Here is a 23,854-nt window from a genome sequence, read left to right on the forward strand (position 1 = left end):
TTCAGTTTCACACAAAGTATGTAGTGTGACTGCCTGTCTTGTAGCATTTTAAATATAACAGAGTAATTCAGAAATCAATGCATATTGCATTTTTTGGATCATAAAATCTGGTCAAATGGAGTTCTAGCAAATAACCTAAAAAAATGTTTTGTAGTGTTTTTTTTTTGAAAATCCATCATGTTGTAAAGGTGCACAGTCATTAAGAAGTAAACAGAGAAACAATTTTACTCTACACATGAGATTTTTACTTTAATGGTTATATTCAAAGTATAATTTCAGTCGCACTCTGCCAGTGTTCCTGAACTTGTGTTAAACTTTTCGCTAACTAACTCACATTTTCTTTAATCAACAGGGAATTAAAATTTGCACTCAATTTGCTTTATTAACGTTCATCTCTATCTCCATGATGTTTGTAGATGTATGGTTGTTTTTGTAATCAAAGTTGAGATTTATAGTTAATATCTCAACTTGATATTGAGAATGAGAAGGTGATAAGTGCTCCAGGGAAGTAGTTACCCCTAAGTAGCAGGAGGCAGGTAGCTGGGTGACTGTCAGGAGAGGGGAAGAGAATAGGTATGCAATGCAGGCTACCCCTTTGGCTATTCCCCTCAATAAGAAGAATACCTGGCACTGAGTCTGGCTCTGTGTATTTGAAGTGGAGGGAGGAAGAGGAGTGCAGCAGTAATAGAGTATTCAATAGTGAGGGGAGCAAAGAGACATCCAGGTGGTATGTTTCCTCCCAGATATCAGGGTTAGGGAGGTCTCAGATCGAATCCGCCATGTTCTAAAGGGGGAGGGGGAACAGCCAGAAGTCAAGGTATGATATAGTTAGGAAAAGGGATGTGGTCCTGAAACAGGAATATAGGAAGCTGAAAAACAGAACCTCAAGGGTAGTAATCTCTGGATTGCTGCCGGTGCCATGCACCAGTAAGGAAAGATTAGGATCATTTGGTAGACGTGCTGAGGAATTAGTTCAGGGGGCAGGGTTTCAGATTTACGATCTCTTCTGGGGAAGGAATGACCTGCACAAAAAGCATTGGTTTCACCTGAACTTGCGGGGCGGGGGGGCAATATCCTTGTGGGCAGATTTGCTAGAGCATTGGGGACGGTTTAATCTTGTTTGGCAGGAGAATAGGAATCAGAGTGAAGATCAGGCGATGGGGCAGTAGGTGTACAGGTAGATGCTGCATGTAGAGAGATTGAGGAAACTTAGAGAGTTCATAGAGAAAATTGCAGTCATTGGGATGGGTTGAAATGTGTCTATTTCAATGCAAGAAATATCAGGAACAAGGACATGAATCAGTACATAAAACTATGATGTCATGACAGAAACTTAGCTGTCACAAGGGCTAGAATGGCTTCTGGAAGTTCTGGTTTTGAGATGTTTTAGAAGGAACAGAGAGGGATATAATAGAGGTGGAAGCAGCATTGCTAATCAGGAATTGTATGACAGCTGCAGAAAAGGAGGATGTCATAAGGGGATTGCCTACTGAGTCAGTCTAGATTTCAACTTCCCCAATAAATTTATTATCAAACTATATATAGGTCACCATATACCCTGAGATTCATTTTCTTGCAGGCATTCTCAATAAATCCAATAGCCATAATAGAATTATTGGAACACCACACCAACAGAGCCAGTATGCAAAAGACTTAACTGTGCAAATACAAAAAGAAAGAAGAAATAATAATAACAAACAAACAAGCAATAAATATGGAGATCATGAGATGAAGAGTCCTTGAAAGAGAGTCGATACGTTGTGGGAACATCTTGGTGACGGGGCAAGTGAAGTTCAGTGAAGTAATATCCTTTGGCTCAAGAGCCTGATAGTTGAGGTATAATAACTATTCCTGAACCTGGTGGTAGAGTCCGGAGGCTCCTGTTCTTTCTACCTGATGGCAGCAGTGAGAAGAGAGCATGGCCTTGGTGGTAGTCCCTGATGGTGGATGGTGATTTCATGCAACAGTGCTCTGTGTAGATGTGCTCAATGGTGGAGAGGGTTTTACTTGTGATGGACTGGGCCGTATTAAATACATTTTGTAGAATTTTCCATTCAAGGGCATTGGTATTTCCATACCAAGCTGTGAGGCAGCCAGTCAATATGCTCCCCACCACACTTCAAGAGAAATTCGTCAGAATTTTAGATGCCATGATGAATCTTGGCAAACTCCTGAAGAAGCAGAGGTGCTTCCTTCGTAATAGCACTTGTGCGCTGGGCCCAGGACAGGCCTGCTGAAATGATAACACCAAGGAATTTAAAGTTGCTAACCCTCTTCACCTCTGATCCCTGGATGAGAACTGGCTCATGGACCTCCGATTTCCTCCTCCTGAAGTCAAAAATCAGTTCCTTGGTCATGCTGACATTGAGCAAGAGATTGTTGTTGTGACAACCCTCAGCAAGATTTTCGATCTCCCTCCTATATGATGATTCATCACCACCTTTGATTTGGCCTACGACATTCAGCAAACTTGAATGTGACATTGGAGGTGTTCTAAGCCCCACAGTCATAAGTATGAAACAAGTAGAGCAGGGGGCTAAGCACAGAGCCTTGTGGTGCACCTGTGCTGATGGAGATTGTGGAGGAGATGTTGTTGTCAATCTGAACCGACTGGCGTCTGCAAGTGAGAAAATCGAGGATCCCATTTCACGAGAAGGAATTGAGGGCAAAGTCTCAGAGCGTATTGATTAGTTTTAAGGGGATTATAGTATTGAGATGCCCAGTGTAGTCAATAAGGAGCATCCTGATGTATGCGTCTTTGCTGTTTGGATATTCCAGGGTTGAGTGAAGAACCAATGAGATGGCATCTGCTATGGACCTGTTGTACCTGTGGGCAAATTAGAGAGGAGCCAAGTCACTTCTCAGGCAACAGTTAATATGTTTCATCTCCAACCTCTCAAAACACTTTATCACTGTGGATGTAAGTGCTACTGAACGATAGATGTTGTGTGTAATATACCACATTCTTCATAGGCACCGGTATAATTAAAGCCTGCTTGAAGCAGATGAATACCTCAGACTGACGAAGCGAGAAGTTAAAGATCTGAATGAACACTTTAGCCAGTTGATCAGCACAGGTCCTTAGTACTCGGCCAGGTACTCAATCTGGGCTGGATGCTTTCCATGTGTTCACCTTCCTGAAGGATGCTCACATGTTGGACTGAGAGACTGAAATCACATGATCAACGGAGGCTGTGGGAGTTTGTGATGGTTCCCCCATGTTTGACAGTCAAAGCGAGCATGGAAAGCATAGAGTTCATCTGGAAGCAAAGCCCTGTTTTACAGTGTCTATAAAATGTATTCAACCCCCTTGGAAGTTTTCCATGTTTTATTGTTTTGCAACATTGAATCACAGTTGATTTAATTTAGCTTTTTTGACATTGATCAACAGAAAAATACTTTTTTGTGTCAAAATGAAAACAGATTTCTACAAAGTAATCTAAGTTAAAAAGAAGTATGAAACACAAAATAATTATTGCACAAGTATTCGCCCCCCCCCCTTTAATATGTCACACCAAATCATCACTGGTGCAGCCAATTCATTTTAGAAGTCACATAATTAGTTAAATGGAGATCACTGTGTGCAGTCAAGGTGTTTCAATTGATTATAGTAAAAATACACCTGTATCTGGAAGGTCCAACTGCTGGTGAGTCAGTATACTGGCAAAAACTACACCATGAGACAAAAGAACACTCCAAGCAACCCCATGAGAAGGTTATTGAAAAGCACAAGTCAGGAGATGGATACAAGAAAATTTCCAAGTCACTGAATATCCCTTGGTGTACATCAAGAAATGGAAAGAATATTGCACAGCTGTAAATCTGCCTAGAGCAGGCTATCCTCAAGATAGCCTGAAGGGGGTCTACCAAGAGACCTTAGACATCTCTGGCAGAGTTGCAGGCTTCAGTGGCTGAGATGGGAGAGAATACGCGTACAACTGTTACCCGGGTGCTTCACCAATCACAGATTTATGGGAGAGTGAGAAAAAAAAAACTCTTGAAATCTTGGCTATAATTTGCCAGAAGACGTGGGAGACTCTGAAATCGCTGGAAGAAGGTTCTATGGTTGGATAAAACCAAAATTGAGCTTTTTGTCCATCAGACTAAACACTACATTTGGCGTAAGCCAAACACCACACATCATCAAAAACACACCATCCCTACCATGAAGCACGGTGGTGGTTGCATCGTGCTGTCAGGATGCTTCACTGCAGCAGGCCCAGGAAGGTTTGTGAAGGTGGAGGCTAAAATGAATGCAGCAAAGTACAGAGAAATCCCGGAGGAAAACTTGATGCAGTCTGCAAGAGAACAGCAACATGGGAGAAGATTTGTTTTCCAGCAAAGCAATGACCCCAAGCATAAAGCCAAAGCTACACAAGAATGGCTTAAAAACAATAAAGTTAATAACCTCGAGTAGCCAAGTCAGAGTCCAGGCCTTAATCAAATTGAGAATTTGTGGCTGGACTTGAAAAGGGCTGTTCACTCACCATCCCCATGCAATCTGACAGAGCTTGAGCAGTTATGTAAAGAAGAATGGGGACAATTGCAGTGTTGAGATGTGCAAAACTGGTAGAGACCTATCCACACAGACTCAAGGCTGTAATTGTTGCCAAAGGTGCATCTACTAAATATTAATGTGAAGGGGATGAATACTTATGCAATCAATTATTTTGTGTTTTATATTTGTAATTAACTTAGATCACTTTGTAGAGATCTGTTTTTACTTTTTGACATGAAACAGTCTTTTTCTGTTGATGTGTCAAACGAAACAATTTAAATTCACTGGAATTCAATGTTGTAAAACAATAAAACATGAAAACTTCCGGGGGGGGGGGGGGTGTGTGAATAGTTTTCATAAGCTCTGTATATCTCTGTTGATTTTACTTTATAAATGGTGATAGCATTCAAGAATGGCCTCAACTGTCAAGCATCCTTCATTGATTCAAGTTTAGTCACCAGTTGGCACTTAGTCTGTGGGATGGCTTTCTGGAGATCGTACCTCAACCTCTTGAAACTTTCTTGGTCATCCTACTTGAATACCTGTGACCTGGCCCTCAGCATTGATTGACAGCTCCTTACTGCAAAAGGTTTAGATAGTGCAGAATTTATTAGGTGTTCAGCAAGGATTCCTGACAATAGGCGAAGAGGCCATACTAGACCTGGTGCTAGGGAACAAACCTGGTCAGGTGTCAGATTGCTTGGTGAGTGAATTTTTCACAGACAGTGACCATAACTCCCTGACTTTTATAGTAGCCTTGGACAGGAATAGGAGCAGATAGTATGGGAAAATATTTAGTTGAGGGACATGGGAACAATGATGCTAATAGGCATGAACTTGCAAACAAATTGTGAATTAATGTACTCAGGGAAATGCACGACAGAAACATGGAGAGAGCATGTATTTAGAGGGCATTTGTTTAGGGAACGCTTGCGCGGGTTTCTTTCTAGGCTTGTCCCTAGTCCCATTGAGGCAAGGAAAGGATGCTAGAGTGAAGGAAGCTGCCTGACAGGAAATGTGGAACATGTAGTCAAGAGGAAGAAAGAAGCTGCTTAAGGTTTAGGAATCAAGCATCAGACAGGGCTGTAGAGAGTTATAAGGTAGACAGGAAAGAGCTGAAGAATAGACTTGGGAGAGCTAGAAAGGGGAATACCCCAAGGATTTTTACAGATATGTGAAGAACAGGAGGATGACTAGACTGGGGGTAGGGATAATAGGGGAAATGTGCCTGGAATAAGAAGTGATGGGAGGTCTTTCAGAATTCATCAGTGAGAACAACCTCGACATTTGTGAGGACAGTGTAAAATAAAGCGAATGTAGTGCAATGTGTCTACGTTAACAAAGAGTCTTATTTCAGTGGTGGGTAAATGATTGGAGAAAACACTGAGAGATGGGATTTACAAACATTTGGAGAAGCACAGTCTGATTAGAGATAGTCAGCATAATTTTGTGAGAGGCAGGCTAATCCTCATGAGGCTAATTGAATTCTTTGAGGATGTGACAAAGCACATGGATGAAAGTGGAGCAGTTGATGTCCTGAATATGAATTTTAATAAGGCACTTGAGAATATTCCCCATGGTAGGCTTATTCAGAAAATCAGGAAGCATGAGATCAGAGGAAACTTGGCTGTGTGGATATGAATTGGCTTACCCATAAGGCAGAGTGTGGTTGCAGGTGGAGCATATTCTTCCAGGAGTTTAGTGACCAGTGGTGTTCTGCGAGGATCTGTACTGGGACCCCTGATTTTTATAAATAACGTAGATGTGGAACTGGAAGGGTGGATTAGTAAGTTTGCAGATGACACAAAGTTTGGTGGAGTTTTCTATAGTATGAAGGGTTGTTGTAGGTTGCAATGGGGCATAGACAGGATGTTCTGTAATGTTTATGTTTAGTCTTCTAAATCCTCTTGCTAAAAAGAATGGATTTGTGAACAGCATAGACCTAATAGTCTGCAAATCATATTGTTTAGTTCCTTCCCATGGTTGAAAAGGATGGAAAGTAATGGCTGGAGCTTGCATGGTTTACACCCTTGCTTTCCCTCTGGAACCCATGAGGTATCCTATGTTTTTCTGAATGCAGACTTTTCATTTCCAATGATGGTGCTACTCTTGTTTCCTACTTTGTGATGGCTACATTGCAATTAAACAGTGCTGGGTTAACACAAATGCTTCGATGAGAAATTATCTTAACATACACTCTACTTATGCTTGAGAGATAAATTTCCAGCTTACTAATTATAGAGTACCTATCAGTGAACATACTTGTACTGCGCTGCTTCTTACGTAAGATTTCATTTAATAAGATTTCATTTAAAAAATAAAACTACTTCCAAGCTCTTTGGAGCAAGTGATTTCTTTCCTTTCCATCTTTGGTCATAGATTTCTTCCGCTCTGTTTTAGTTTTCATCATGTGTCTGGATTATGTTCATTTCATACTACAAAGCCATTCTGTCTGCTCAAGTGTAGGTGGTGATTGGGTTCTCATTCAAACTCTTATAAGTTATTCATAGGTGAATGTTACATAAAAGTAATCATTGTCTTTTTAATTTTTTATGACATCAGTTCCCTGAGGAGACAGAACTGGATCTGTTATCAGTCACCGTTGATAGTCCATCTCATTTTTCACCTATCAGTGATCGTTCAGTGTTTAGTTCACCTAACACCCCACATGTTGCTCAACAAAGACTTGCCTTCCAGCTTGACGATGCAAAGCGCGATGATAGTTTGACATCTTCTAGTGAAGAATCTGAACGGGATGAAGAGTTTGATAAAGAGAAAACACAATACATCAGGAAGACACCGTAAGCATCCTTTTTTTTCTCATTAATTGTTAACTTAAATAATTATTTAAGAATCTGATTAGAAGGTTAAGATGATGTTGCCAGTGGTCAATTACTGAGTTAAATATTGAACCTGCAGCAAATTTGTACTGAAGATTTTAAGTTCATCTTGGTATAGTAAGAAAAGCAGCTAAGTTGATGAATGGATTAGGTTAAAGAAGCGGTTATTTGTGGGTGCCTTAGAATAGGTAAGGTGAAATGTCAGTCATTTATAATCAGTACCCTTAATACATTTATGTTTCGTACTTCATCTGACAATGTCTGCTCATGATCCAAAGAAATGTGGACAACTGCAAGGTGAGGAAGATGTAAATAATCTGAAAAGAATACGAAAAACTGAGTGGACAGAAAGAAGCGAAGAATATAAAGTTGGGAAGCTGCAAATGATGACATTGTGAGAAACTAGTTAATGTTGGGCTATAGGTCTGGGTGTGCAGTGATTTAAAATGTAGAGTTAATATGCAATAAGGCAAACAATTAGTAAGTTTGACTTTATTCAAAAGGATATGAGTACCAAAATTTAGATTCAATTACACACAACTTTGAAGTGATCATATTTGAGAACTATGTGCAGTTTAATTCTCTACATTAAGGAATGATATTCTTGCTTTAGAGGTGGTGTTACATTGACAGATTGTTTCCACATTCCTGGGATTGCCCTTACAAAGAGAAGTAAGTTTGAATAGGTTTAACCTCTCTTGGGAGATCTCATTTAAACATTTTGAAAGAGCTTGATCACATCAATGCATGGACACTTTCCTGTAGCTGAAAAGTGTAGGACTAGAATATTGTCTCAAGATAAATGGACAACAACTTAAAACTGAGAATATAAGGAATTTCTTTATTCAGAGTTGTGAATACTTAATTGAGACTTTTTTGATACGAACAGAATCAAGTGAATTGGGGATTAGGGAGTAACAGGAACAAACAAAGGATCAACCATAAATATTTTGAATGCTGGAGCAGGCTCAAGGGACTAATAGCATAAACATCTGTAAATTGTGAAAAGTAACTCAAAGAACTGAACTGTAAAGAAATATTAGAAAATATGGAAAAATATTAGGAAGCTAATTTGAAGCAAAAAAAAGTCTTGACAATTTAAATCAGTATCTTTAAGCAAACAAAGTATCAAAAATGCTTAAGTTACCAAACACTTCAAGTGGAAAGATGTAAGAAATATTCCCGAGCAAAGAGAGAGAACAATAGTCAATCATTTGCAAGTTTGAGGTAAATTATTTTTAAACAGCAGATCTCCCAGACTTGGTGTTATTTAATGCCCAGTGCTAAATGATGATACAATGAGGACATTTCTGAATTACCAACAGTCTATATGTTGGAGAAGCAGGTCATCAGAGAATGAAAGCTAAATGTAAAATTTGTTTGAATCCAACATGGGTGCCTGCTTATTTACAAACCATGCTAATTGTAGGCATAAACTCAAAGATAATCAAACGAGCAGATTTGAAAAAAGAAACAATCATCAAGCAATATTTTCATTTTCTTTCAAGAAGTGACAATCCAAAGTTGTAGAGATTTCTACCCTCAGTTGCATCTAGACAATCAAAAGGGAATTGATGAATGGCTATCAATTAAATTGAAAGCTTTACTGATTCTGGACAAAGAAATAAAGTATAAAAAACAAAGTCACATAAGAGTGGGACAGGAAAGATTGGAATGCCCTGAGCTTTGGTACAGGGACCAGTTGTTATTTTCAATTTACACAAATGATTGGAATACAAAACAGTCACAATATAGTGCATTGATCAGCAATGTTTCAGAAAGTATTGCAGATATTACTGTAAACTAAAATAAATTAGCAGGAAACAAGTGCATTTAAAATTGGCTGTTTACATGTGTAGGATGCTGCCAAGAGGAAGATGCTTCATTTTGTGTTTTTAATTTGAATTAATGTTGCATTTAATCTGATCATTTACAATAATGGCAAAAAAGCACAACTTTTGATAAATGAAACCTTAAATTTAAATCTCCAGTACCAAAGGCACACTGAAGAAATCAGCAAATGTCACTTGGCCAATGGTTATTTCTTCTGCAAACTTTGTTCATGTTCGGGACAGGATTAGAAACACTTTAAAAGTAATCAAAGACAAATTTAATGTGGCTTAGAAATTCTGTGTTATAGGGTGCGTGGGGGAGGTGAAAATAAGAATCATGTAATGTTAACAATTGTATCTCGTAAGCTTTGAGGTCAGTTTTGTGTGTGTTGCTTGGATTTCCAGCATCTGCAGATTTTCTCTTGTTTGTGATAGGTCAATTATTCTGATCATTTTACAGACATAGTTTGCGTAAAAAGTCTCCTGGCTTTGCTGCGCTTTTTAGTGACCGATGGCCATCGGCAGCAATGAACAGAAATTCTCTTAATGCGACAACTGAAAGGAACATTGATTTTGAGCTTGACGTTAGAGTTGAGATTGAAAGTGGAAAATGTGTTTTACACCCAACTACCCAGCAGCCTCAGCAAATGGAACATGATGAATTCAACTTGAAAAGGTAACTTGACTATTCATTACTCTATTTGATTTGTGAAGTACCTTGGTCATACAAATATGTCTGGTTTTAAATCTGTTTGTTTCATATGAATTAAGTTCAGTGAAAGGTTAGATATCTCCCATTTTTGTTCAGCAATCAAATAACTAACAAAGGTGGTGTGACAATGGTGAGAGGAAATCTGGGAACTTGGTGAACAATGGAACTATTGAAATTTAAAGACTGGAAAATAAAAAGAAAAAAGAAGTCTGAACAGGGAGTAAGGTAAATTAAAACTGGGTACAGATGCAGAATAAATAATGGAATTTAAGAAGGAATAGAGTCAGGGAGGAAAAATGGAAAAGTAAAACAAATTTTTAAATGTTTTTGGAGTTCAGGACTCCAGCATGTGTGCACAACTTATGAAATTAACCAAACTCTAGCAATTTCCTTATGGGGTCCTGCAGCAAGATGAGAGCTGGCTGTGGTTCTTCGTGTTTACACTGGCAGATATGCTCGAAATTAAACTTGATAACGCAGACATCATAGCTAAACTGAGAGAACTGGTAATGAGATGGAAATTTTCAATTTACAAGTAAAATGTTAATATAAGCAAATGAGCAAGAATGGGAACAAACTGAATACAGTTGCATAGAGCTTTACAACAAAGGGGTTTTATCAGTGTGCTTATCAATTTCAAAGCTAGAGAGGCTGCGAACAACATGGAGGAATGCTGCATCTGTGTCATAAGATATAATTTGTACCATTTATGTGCTTTAGCATTAGTAGAAACTTGATTTAGATAGGTTCAAACATGGAGTTAAATCATGTTTGACCAGGTTATGGTAGATGATACAGACTGGGATCCCTGCACTTGAAAATACGTTTTTGTGATCGGGCTATCACTGGAAAGGCCACCATTTATTGCCCATCCTGAATTGCCATTGATAGGTGGTGAACTGCCTCCTTGAATGGCTGCAATCCCACAATCTCACTTTTGGGTTTTAAGTTCCAGGAATCGATCCAAAGATGACAGTGAAGGAGCAACAATACATTTCCTACCTGTAGGTAGTCTGCTTATGTCTCATAAGTGTCTCATTCACACTTTTTGTATGAGAAGTTCCAAGAATTAGGAAGTGATTTATACGCAGATTCAACAAACGTGAAAATTAATAAAGAGGGGAAGATGAACTGAGCACAGAACAGTTTATTTTAGATCTGGTATTTTACACCAGTGGAGAGTTAATTAATAACCTAGTACTAATTAAAGGACACTTTGTGGTAAAGGAATCATAATACAATAAAGGAAATGTATGGAGTTAAGTTTAGAACAATTGAAATAGGTTTTTAAATCTTGAAAAAAGCATCTAGGAGCTGTAAGAATTGAGAAAGCTTAGAAAAATTGGGGAAACTAAATGAAAAATATAGCAGAATATGCAGATTTGAAGAAAATAGTTCATATTTAAAGATACATTCTTTGAAAGAACAAGAAGCCCAGGAAAAGAGATACAACCATGGTTTACAGAGGAAATTAATATATTGATTTAGAGAGGATGGTTATGACACTGCTGAAGGATAGTAAGCTAGAGGACTGGGAATTGTGTAAAAAACATTCAAACATTAACTACCATACATTGATTGTCAAACATCATTCAGTAAGATGCTACACAAGGTTATGACATAAAATTGGAAATTGTGGAATTGGGTATAATATTATTGTGGATTAATGGGAAGCAGTTGGAGTAATTAAATTCTGACTTCTGCCCCCTTCCTTTCCAGTCCTGATGAAGAGTATTGGGCTGAAATTTTGACTGTTGATTCCCCTCCATAGATGCCGCCCGAATTACTGAGACTCGCTAACATTTTTCTGTGTGTCAGAATAAAGGGGCTAACAGTTTATAAGGACTAGCGTACCACAAGGTTCTATGCTCAGGTCTCAACTATTAACAGTCTATGTTAATAATGAGACTGAGCATGACATTTCCACGTTCACTGATTATATAAAGCTACGTAGGAAAACAAGCTGTGAGGAAAAAGCGGGGAGGGTGTGATGGAATATGTAATTTTTAAGTGAATGAATAAGTGTGGGAGATTGGTGACAGGTGGAAGATAATTGGGGGAAATGTGAAGCAGTCCTTGGGAGAAAATATAAGCATAGTCTTTTTTAATGGTGTGAAAGTTGGGAAATGTGGGTCTTTGGAAGATACGAGTTTCCTTACGCAAGTCAATTTATCTGTAGGTTCAGCAAGGGCTAACAGATGGAAAAGAACATAACAAAGTGAATAAGAGAAATAAAATGAGTGCTGGGTGAAGAATGAAAGCAGGGTAAAGGAAGCAGAATATTAATGACATTTGCTTCAGGACAGATTGCAAACAAGCTATTCAGAAGAGATCTCCATGTTTTTTGTGGAAATACATGGAAAATTGTTGTTTTTCTTTTCGATTGTATTACCAACTTGCAATATTCATAGAGTGATAGAGAAAACTTTCACAGAAAATGTATGATTATTTTTAATTTCCACCGAAAACAGAACTGTAATTTATTGTTTGCAGGGCATTTTGGCAATAAAGATAATTTCCTTAATCTATCAGAACACTCTATTTCAGACATCCACTTCTGGTGCATATTTTCTATTCTTTGCTACCACATAACAGTGACTATGGCTCGGAATGTTTCATTAGATAAACTACTTTGGAATGATCTGAAATCTTGAAAGCGAGTTATGTGAAACTTTATTTTGTTGCACCACTTCTAAAAAGATCATTTGGTAATCCTTTAGTTTTTAATTTGGACATTTGTTCAATTTTGCCTGATTGTTGCCAAGTTCTAACAATTTGTGTTTTTTGAAAACATACTTTAGCTTAATTTATTTTAATACCTGAAGACTGAGCTGTTCTACTTGTAATTAAGGAAACCAGTTCTGTTTTATAATGGTGTTCATTTTAGTTGAGATATGGCTTTCTTAATGATATATCAGCAAAGAGTTGATGTGGCCCACATCTGGTATGGGATGGAATCAAAGGCAATCATGACAAGGACAGAGTTGCAGTTGGGGAGATTTTGGAAATGTTCTTACTTAGAGCAGATGTTGACTGAATATTTGTACCACCTTGAAAAAAATCTTCTGTTGATCAGGATGATAAAAGTTAATAAAGCTGTCGATTTTTTTCATATTATAATTTGATTTGTCATGTTCTGAGAGATGACGGACTATTGCTGCTGTCCTTATAGTCACAGCTGTTGGAATTCTCTTTTAAAATACGAACTATGCGAAAGTCTTTTTCTGGTGTCTCAGGGCTGGAGGTGTCTGCTTCTATGTATGTGCATGTATGTATGTCTGTGTGTGTGTGTATGTATACGTATGTGTGTGTATATATGTATATGTACATATAGATATATGTGTGTATGTATGTGCATGTCATGTGATTTCAAACAATTGGTTTATAATCATTTTATTGATCATTACAAAATGTCTCTTTGGTGCTTCCTGCTTCCCCCTCCTCTCCTTTCCCCTTTTCCCAACTATGATTCCCCTCTCCCTGCTCCATTCCCACTTTCAGTCCACAATAGAGACCTACATCGGAGTCAGTTTTATCATCACTCAAATATATCATGAAATTAATTCTTTTTTTATGACAGCAATACAGTGCAATATATAAAATTACAGTACTGTGAAAAAGCTTTAGGCACCCTAGCTATATGTATGTGTCCTTGACTTTTGCCCAGTACCACATATGTTTCATATGACAAGAAATGGAAAAATAATCTGATTCATCATCATTATAAATCTCTCTGGAAAGTAATCCTCACTAGTTCATCACCCTACAAGCTTTATCATCAGATTTGTTTTCTCTTGAAATCTGCAGTTGCCATAACTGTTTAATGAACCATTAAAAAAAAAGTCCTACTCATCTTGTGTTTTCCATGTCTCTGTATTTTCTACTTACCTCAGGCTGTTCATCTTTCTGAAATTAATATCTGTGCTCTTCCAAATCTGGCGCCTTGAGTGGTCCCATTTTTAATCACTTGATGTTTATGGTTTCATCTGCTAAGCCCTGAAGCTCTTGAATTTCCTTGCTAATTCTTGGATTTCTCATTTAAGATACCATTTAAAATCATGTATCAATTGTACTAATGTTTTTTTCTTTGATTTAATGCCACATTTTGTGTCTGAAGCATCTTTGAACTTTTTACCTCACTGTGTCCTGATCAATGTTGTTTTTGCTGCTGTTTTAATTTTGTTTTGTAGATGTTCCTCATTAAAGCTGATTAGAATGATTGTTGACAGTTGGCTTAAAAATTACAGAGGAAATCTTCAAACTTCACTTTACTAATTGTTTAGAAATATGAAATGGGGAACGGGTAAACTAGAGAACTTGCACACTCACTCCCCTCTTAACATCGGTGGCACAGCTTTGGAAACTGTGAGCAGTTTTAATCTCCCGGGAGTTCAGTTCTCACACAAGCTCTCATGGTCCCAGAACACATTCTACACAGTCAGGAAAGCTCACCAACACCTCTACTTTCTGAGGAGGCTGAGGAGCACTGGACTCTGCACATTTATACTCATGTCAATCTGCAGATGTGCAGTAGAGAGCATCCTAACAAGTTGCATCACTGCATGCTATGGAAACTGCACTGCAGCGTACAGGATGCCTGCACAACAGGTTATCAAAACTGGCCCAGTGTTTCACAGGCCTACCTGCCATCAAGACATATATATACAGAAAGTCGCCAGAAAAGGGTCAGTAATGTCATGAAGGATCCCACCCACCCTGTCCGTGGACTGTTGGTCCCGCTCCCATAGAGAAGAGGCCTCATTGCATCCATGCTAGGATCACCAGACTCAAAGACAGTTACTTTTCCCAAGCAGTAAGGCTGAACAATACCTCTACCCACTAACCCACACTTCTACAACCCCAATCACCACTACTTTATCATTTCCTGTCACTCGCCTTATGTGCCTAACATCACTTTATGGACATATAACCACTCCACGTATATAAGTTATTTTATGTATTTATATTTATTGTGTTTCTATTATTATTGTGTTCTTTATCTTATGGGTTTCCTTGTGCTACGTCAATCTGGAGTAACAATTATTTTGTTCTCCTTTAAACTTGTGTACTGGAAATGACATAAATAATCTTGAATCATAATTATTTATTTTTACAGGAATATTGAGAAGAATTTAAAAAACGTGGACCAGGAAACACCTCCAAAGAGGAAAAAACCTCATCAAAACTATACTTCAAGTACTCATGTATCAGGTGGCAAAAAAGTACCACATACTCTTCAGACCAAAACTACAGAGTTTGAAACTACGGTTTTTTACATTCCAGGAGTAGATGTAAAGGTAATAAACACACCTTTATATTAAGTGTTTACTTGTACATTGTCCTTGTGCAGAAGTAATAAGAATTTCTTGTTCTATATTTAAAAAGGCTAGTTACCTGGTGCGCTAAATGTTTTTCTATGCAACTGTGTTCTTTTCCGATTTTTCTACTGTACCGTGCAAAAGTCTTAGGGACATGTAAAAAAATTTTGTAAAGTGAAGATGCTTTCAAAAACAATAAAATAGATAGTTTCTAAATGTCAAAAAATACTATAAAAAGCAGGGACAGTAAAAAAAACTAAATCAAATCAGTATTTGGTAAGACCACTCTTTGCCTTTAAAACTGCACCAGCTCTCTTAGGTGCACTGTCGTGCAACTTTATTTTAGAAAATCGGCTAGTAGAATGCTCCAAGCATCTTGGGCAACTTGCCACAGTTCTTCTGCAGATTTTGGCTTTCTCGCTTACTTCTGACTCTCCAGGTGTCCCAGATAGTCTCAATGTTGTTGAGATCAGTGTTCTGTGGAGGCCATATCAAGAATATAAGGTGTCTAAGACTTTTACACAGTACTGTACATTGAACTGTATCTATCCTGCAGTCGTAATTCATTAACAGTTTCCATCCTTCTGTTCGTGTTTACCCGTCAGTGGCTTTTCAACTGTTTTTAAATATTTCTGATCATCCGAGAAGTCTAAAAGCAGTTCAAATAGTTTCAATGGAAGTAAATAAAATAAATATTTAAATAGTTGAAGTCAACTAAAATGTAAAACGATGAAGAAACATACAAACCTTGCAAGAAAATACTGCAAATAAAACCTGAGTTTTTTTTTGGCATTCAGGTGAGCAAGTTTGAAACTTGTACTTTAGGCATCACTGTCTGAGGCTGAGGAACTGATTGCAAAATACCTCCATCACGTTACTGCTCTGCTACTGCACTAAATACTCAAAATTAACCTCTGGGTCACTGTGCTTGACTGAGCACGCATTGAAATTTTACATAAACTGAACTGCAAACAGCTGACTGCAGTTTGTTATTGCTTTACCTAGAGGGTGAATAACATTCAGCAAAAATACATTAATGTAGAAAGTCGGTCTTTGGAGGAATATCCATTAATTTTTAAAACAGTTTTCTCCAAAAACACTTCTTTCTCATTTTAAGCCAGAATGTTCTTTCTCATATAGTTGCACTTATAATGCTCACAGATAGCAATTAAAATTAGTAATGCATTTTTTTGTTGTAGGTTAGTCAGGAATGCAGTAGCATAATATCCTCATGTTTAACTTATTTCTCTGTCAGTTCCTGATATTTGGCTCTTTCAGTAGATAGCTCTGAAAAAGTAAATAAATTTGCAGGGCTATTTTTGCAGAAAGTAAACATGTACGAAACAATTACTGTGAGCTACATGCTATTATTGGTCTAGATTTTCCTGTCAGTTCTGAACCGCTCACTCTCATGGCTGCCCTTATCACACAGTTTGATAGATTCAAGCTTAGCTTTCCAAAATCTGTCTGTCAGCTTCCTGATTACAATGTTTCTAATCCTCAAGAAACAAAAGCTGGACCTGGTATGTATAAATCTCATCACTTGGGAAATCAATCATGACCACAAACCAACTGAACAAACTTCTGTCGCACCAGCGAGCAATTAAATTAATCATAAACTTAGTTTCTGAATACAATTTTTGAATGTTAAATTTTGTGATGGATTCATTTTGAATAAAATATTTCCGGTAATTACAACTTTTTTAACAGCTGCATTACAATTCCAAAACTCTGAAGACTGATTCACCTAATGCATCCAGAGGGTCATCTTTGCCAAGAACTCTTTCTAAAGAATCAAAGCTATATGGAATGAAAGATACTGGTCTTCCTTCTCTATCCACTACCACCTACACAAAGGGGACTCTCTTGATTCCTCCCCAACCTCCACCTTTACCATCAGGTATTTATACCATTAATTTCTGTATAAACACAACCTAATGACTTTGTATTTCTGTGTTTTAGGTTGTATTTTGCAGTGAATAATATTTAAAATAACAATAATATTTTGTTACAATTAAGAATATACCTGCTAAAAGTAACATACAATAAGCATGTTACAGTAATAGAAAAGAGTGGGGCATTATTAACCCCAGTGAGGATTTATCTTGTTATCTACTGTAAACATTGCCTGAAAGGGGCTTTAAAGTAATTTACAAATATTTCTGCGTCTAATCAAGGAAGTAATTTTAATTCCAGCTTGTCTAAGCTTCCAATTTTGTTGCCTTAAACAGCATAATCTACAGTGTATGTCTTCAAGAGCTCTAATGTAATTAATGTTAAAATGAATCGTGAATATCATGAGTATGAATTTTACATCCATAATACCAATAGCTTTCAAAGTGTTCTGGTGTTATCAAAATTGTAGAAAAATATATTGATGTATATAAAGAAACTTGTATTTCACATTGTCGTAACAACAAAATAATATTCTTTCCAGCCAAAGGGAAAGGGAGTGGAGGTGTGAAAACAGCAAAGCTTTATGCTTGGGTTGCTTTGCAGTCCCTTCCTGAAGAAATGGTCATTAGTCCTTGTCTGCTGGACTTCCTGGAAAAAGCTCTGGAAACAATTCCCATCACTCCAATTGAAAGAAATTATACAGGTATCTCATAAAATGAAATATTTTCAATTGATGTACAAACCCCATTTCCAGAAAAGTTGGGATATTTTCCAAAATGCAATAAAAACAAAAATCTGTGATATGTTAATTCATGTGAACCTTTATTTAACTGACAAAAGTACAAAGAAAAGATTTTCAATAGTTTTACTGACCAACTTAATTGTATTTTGTAAATATACACAAATTTCGAATTTGATGGCTGCAACACACTCAACAAAAGTTGGGACAGAGGCATGTTTACCATTGTGTTACATCACCTTTCCTTTTAATAACACTTTTTAATTGTTTTGGAACTAAGGATACTAATTGTAGTAGATTTGCAATTGGAAATTTTGTCCATTCTTGCTTGATATAAGACTTCAGCTGCTCAATAGTCCATGGTCTCCGTTGTCTGATTCTCCTCTTCATGATGCGCCATACATTTTCAATAGGAGATAGATGTGGACTGGTAGCAGGCCAGTCAAGCACACACACTCTGTGTCTACAAAGCCACGCTGTTGTAGCCCGTGCAGAATGTGGTCTGGCATTGTCCTGCTGAAATAAGCATGGACGTCCCGGGAAGAAACATTGCCTTGTTGGCAACATATGTCTCTCTAAAATCCTAATATATGCCTCAGAGTCAATGGTACCTTCACATACATGCAACTACCCATGCTGTGGGCACTGATGCACCCCCATACCATCACAGATGCTGGCTTTTGCACCTTTCGCTGATAACAATCTGGATGGTCGTTTTCATCTTTAGCACGGAGAACTCGATGCCCATTTTTTCCGAAAACTAGCTGAAATGTGGACTCATCTGACCACAGCACACGGTTCCACAATCTTTCGGTCCATCTGAGATGAGCTCGGGCCCAGAGAACTCGCTGGCGTTTCTGCATAGAGTTGATGTATGGCTTCCTCCTTGCATAATACAGTTTCAAGTTGCATTTCTGGATGCAGCGACAGACTGTGTTGAATGACAATGGTTTTCCGAAGTACTCCCGAGCCCAGGTGGCTATAATTGTCACAGGAGCATGACGGTTTCTTAGGAAGTGCTGCCTGAGGGCTCGAAGATCACGCGCATTCAACAGTGGTTTCCGACCTTGCCCTTTACGCACTGAGATGTCTCTGAATTCTCTGAATCTTTTCACAATATTATGTACAGTAGATGTTGAAAGACCTAAATTCTCTGCAATCTTGTGTTGAAAAATGTTCCTTTTGAGCTGACTAACAATTCTCTCACGAATTTTGGCACAAAGGGGTGAGCCACGACCCATCCTTGCTTGCAAAGACTGAGCCTTTGATGGATGCTACTTTTATACCCAGTCATGATACCTCACCTGCTACCAATTAGCCTGCTTAATGTGGAGTCTTCCAAACCGGTGTTACTTGAATATTCTGTGCACTTTTCAATGTTATTTTAACTCTGTCCCAACTTTTGTTGAGTGTGTTGCAGCCATCAAATTCTAAATTTGTGTATATTTACAAAATACAATCAAGTTGGTCAGTAAAACTATTGAAAATCTTTTCTTTGTACTTTTGTCAGTTAAATAAAGGTTCACGTGAATTAACCTATCACAGATTTTTATTTTTATTGCATTTAGGAAAATATCCCAACTTTTCTGGAAATAGGGTTTATAAATACGATAACAGTAGTAACAATCTACTTGACAACTACTTTATTTTATGCCACCTTGACCTCCTTTTAAGATGAATTTTCTATATAGTGTTCCAAGATGCCACATTTCAGTCTTTTTTTTAAAATCTCATGCATATTTTCCATGATCTTCATTTTCACTGCTTCAGTGCACCATCCACCTTCCAAAACAACCATATTTTGTACAGGTTTCCCCCACCATCCGAAGGTACAGCGTTCCTATGAAACGGTTCATAAGCCGGAATGTCGTAAAGCGAAGAAGCAATTACCACTTATTTATATGGGAACAATTTGTGAGCATTCGCAGACCCAAAAATTAGCTACCAAATCATGCCAAATAACACATAAAACCTAAAATAACAGTAACATATAGTAAAAGCAGGAATAATACGATAAATACACAGCCTATAAAAAGTAGAAATACTTCTCTACAATCATTGCCTGCACTGCTCTCTGTAGCGAAAATCTCACGCAAGCGCTCTCGGCAGAAACACGGCGCAAGCGCTCTCAGCTAAAACACTCTCCAGTAACCTTTAAGCTATGAAACTGCCAAATCATACCAAATAACGCATAAAAATACACAGCCTGTATAAAGTAGAAATAATGTATGTAGAGTGTAGTATCACTTACCAGAATCGAGAAGTCAGCGCAGAGCGCACTGATGGTGGTGTGTTAAGCTGAGTCATCAGAGGTTGGGGTGGTGTAGTGGCCTCCACCCTCCGGGCCGCCGACCCATACCGATCCGCGAAGCATGCAGGGGTGCAGCGGTAGCCGGTACGCACCCAGCACATCTTTAAGAAAAAATGCCAAAATAAACAAGCTAATTAATTAGGTGCCGCTCAGCACATAAATGTCGGCCCAGATCAGAGGCGACGCAGTCGGCAATCACCTCTGATCTGGGCCGACATTTACGTGTGGGGCGGCACCTAATTAATTAGCTTGTTTATTTTGGCTTTTTTTCTTAAAGATGTGCTGGGTGCGTCCCGGCTACCACCGCATTCTTCACGGATCGGTATCTGTTCGCGGCCCGGGGGTTGGGGTGATGGGACACTGAGGTGTCACCTCATCGTCTGTTTCCATCAGGGCATGCAGGTCATCATCTTCTATGTTTGCCTGCCTCGATGTCTAAGGTTGAGGTTCATCATCTGCTGTGGCTGATGTGGAAGGCTTGAAAAATGACAGTATGCTTGACTGCTTAGCCTCGCGCATTTTTCTATCATACAGTTCTTTGTAAGCACTCAAACCATCTTGCAAATATGCCCTAAACCGATGTACCCTTGCAAAATTAAAGTCGTACTTTATTATTGCAGCGAAAATCTCACGCAGTTGCTTCACGTTCAGTTCCTGGACAACTTCACTTTCATTCCGTTTGCTACTGCATGAGTTTTCGATTGTTATCCTTTCCTCTTCCAATTCCATCAGCTCTTCATCTATCAGTTCTTGGTCATGGGATGCCAAAACCTCTTCAACATCATCTTCGTCAACTTCCACAAGCCAAACTCACTTTGTCCTTACTTCGTTCACCATGATCGAAACACTTAATTATGTCTAGTTTTACGCTAAGTGTAACACCCTTACGAGCTCTTTTAGTCTTTTCCGATACCTTAGAACTCATCTTGCAAACGACTGTTCACAGGCACGTGTTTAAGCAATGCCGGCTAGAATGCCGTTCCGAATCAGGGGGAGGAGCGGCTGCTCGGGGTGCGCGCTGCTTTTTTCGCACGTTGCCTTTTTTCATAACAGTGAAAACGCCTTCTGTTAGCGAAAATGGGTAACTAATGTAGGTCTTTCGTAACAGTGAGGTTTCGTAAAGCGAATGTTCGAAAATCAGGGGACACCTGTACCTGAAAGCTGCCTTCAAGAAAGTGATTTTTCAAGCCATAGTACTTAATCCTTCCTCATTATTTTACATCAGCTTGAGTGAAGAGTTCGAAAGTCTTGGTTTTACCTTAAATATTCTTAGTAAAAATACTCAGACTAAATTTAATGTTGATAATCTGGTAACACCTAAATTTGATATATTAATTTGATCTTAAGTAAAATAGTAGAATGAAATCAATGGCATTCTCTAACAGCACTCAGCTCCCAAGATGAAGATGTGGGGCAGTTTGAAGTTCAGGATGCTTTAGAGGAATCAACAATCTCTCTCGTATCCTCGTCTACATCAGCATATTCCTCATTTCCTGTGGATGTTGTGGTTTATATTAGGGTCCAGGTAAGAATGCATTTACTGCATGTATTTTTTCTATAACATTTTACTCATGCAAGTGATATTGGCAAGATCAACATTTATTGCCCATTCCTAATTGCCCTTGATAAAGTTGCTCTGATTGTGCCACCTTGAATCATTGCAGCTTATATGATGCAGTAACTCTCAAACTAATATTAGAGAGGGAATTCTAGGATTTTGATTTAATGGTGACAATGTTATGTATAATTTTATATTTTGAATGTTTGGGTGTATTTGATTTGAAGAAGTAGAGAATGTTTCTAATATGTCTGCCGTTCTTATCCATTCCAATGGTGTATATCTTGTAGTTGATGCACGCACTGTAGCCAAACTATGATGAGTATCTGGCCAACGTCAACCCAAACTTCCAATATGTTTATTCTGAAATTTGGGATGGAAAGAGGAGCAAGCTAAGACAGTCTCTTACTGAAGGTGGTCAATAGTGGTATCTATATGCTGCCTGAAAGACCATTATACATTTGTCAGCTGAGTCTGAATACTCTTTTGCACTCAAGAACATAAGAAGTTTGTTATATGTACATATTTGTGGAAATAATACTTAAGGAATATTCTAACATAAAGTGAATAATAGAAATTCTGCAAATTATAATCACTGCACTCTCTCCAGACCTGACTCACTTGTATTATACCCTTCAATGGCTGACCACAAATCTACTCTGAACTTGTTAATCTGGGGAATGTAAGATCAAGTAACTTTCTCCCTTTCCTGTATCTTGTAGAACCTTAAACTGCAGCCCTTCATTGCTGAGCCCAAGTCCATGGAGACATTGCAGATGTGGTCAGCTTAGATTAATGTGTTGACAGGTTCCCACATATTACGACAGGAACCCATGTCCTGACCTCCTGTCATTTCATTTATTTTATTTAACATTTATACTATTCACCTCATTGAGTTTACTAAATTAATTACATTTTGTTATTAGAATCTAGTTAAATGTTGCATGTTAGTTTAAAACTTATGTTACTGTCACTGCCAGTCATTTTGTTGCTTTTACCTACGATGCCATGATATGGTTTTGCTTGCTCTACCTGTGAAACCATAATGTTGTAAGCTGTCAAACCAAATTCAGTTGTATCTGCTGACCTGTTATTCCTATCTGATCAAAGCCCATTTCCATATCGAAGCCTGCATTCTTAAAAACACTTCTTCCAAAATGAGATTGGCTAAGATCATATAAAGGCATTTGTAAAACATTTTCATAACTTTAATTTTAATCTACAATATCATCAAATTAGATGTTTTAAATTGAACCCAGCAGTGCCTTTTATCATGACTCAGCAGATTAATAAGGTCACATATCTCTTTGCCAGCACAGTGACCGTACCTAGTGTCAGTTAGCCAAATATTTAACAAATAGTGTATTATTTGCAATTTTTAGTACTGATGGAGCATTTAGTAGCTATTTTTTGTTTGATGTTTGTTATTAGGTTTGAATTTTTTAGCTATGCTTTTTATTTCCTCCATTTTTTTCTTTTTATTTTTGTGATGCATGAATTAATTTTGCGACAAGATGCTGAAACTCAGGTATATATTTCAGATTCTGAATTATCTGAAAGCACCACTCTCTGAGCTGTATTGCGATACCTGCATGTTTGATTTTAAAGATTGTTAATTGCATAATGAATCAAATGTATTTTAGCAATGAATTGTAAATCCTTGAAACCCTTTTAACTGCATTTTATAGCCATCACAGATCAAGTTCAGCTGCTTACCTGTGTCAAGAGTTGAATGTATGTTAAAACTTCCTTCGCTGGACTTGGTGTTTTCGTCAAACAGAAGTGAACTAGAAAGCCTGGGTTTCTCACATTCATTTGATGGAACTCAAGTATCTGCCACTGCCACTTCACTGCTTGCTCATACTGTATTAAAAGCTGCTACCAATAAAACAGGTATGTGAACAATCTACAGTACGGGGTTATCATAACACTTTACAACACCAGCATTCGGTGATAGGGTTCAATTCCCGCCACTGTCTGTAAGGAGCTTGTATGTTCTTTCTAAAATCAAATGTGTTTCCTCCAGGTGCTCTGGTGTTCTCCGACGTTCCAAGATGTACGGGTTAGAGTTTGTAAGTTGGCGCCCGAAGCATGGTGCCACTTGCAGGCTGCCCTAGTACAGTTTTGACCATTGACACAAATGGCATATC

General features: G+C 38.0%; 1 protein-coding gene across 6 annotated transcripts in view; it reads left to right on the forward strand.

The window, feature by feature from the left end:
* kiaa1109 (KIAA1109 ortholog) overlaps nt 1-23,854 on the forward strand; it is a 439,747-nt gene that overhangs the window by 369,679 nt on the left and 46,214 nt on the right. For 4 of the 6 annotated variants that reach the window (XM_063046524.1, XM_063046526.1, XM_063046525.1 and 1 more), the window contains 7 exons: nt 7,061-7,299; nt 9,631-9,846; nt 14,999-15,179; nt 16,911-17,100; nt 17,638-17,799; nt 21,532-21,671; nt 23,393-23,597. In XM_063046524.1, coding sequence (XP_062902594.1) covers nt 7,061-7,299; nt 9,631-9,846; nt 14,999-15,179; nt 16,911-17,100; nt 17,638-17,799; nt 21,532-21,671; nt 23,393-23,597 — 1,333 coding nt within the window. The remainder of the gene's footprint in view (nt 1-7,060; nt 7,300-9,630; nt 9,847-14,998; nt 15,180-16,910; nt 17,101-17,637; nt 17,800-21,531; nt 21,672-23,392; nt 23,598-23,854) is intronic. The other 2 variants (XM_063046528.1, XM_063046529.1) reach the window with 1 other exon arrangement.

This window comes from Mobula hypostoma, chromosome 4, assembly GCF_963921235.1.
Source record: "Mobula hypostoma chromosome 4, sMobHyp1.1, whole genome shotgun sequence".
Taxonomy (NCBI): Eukaryota; Metazoa; Chordata; class Chondrichthyes; order Myliobatiformes; family Myliobatidae; genus Mobula; species Mobula hypostoma.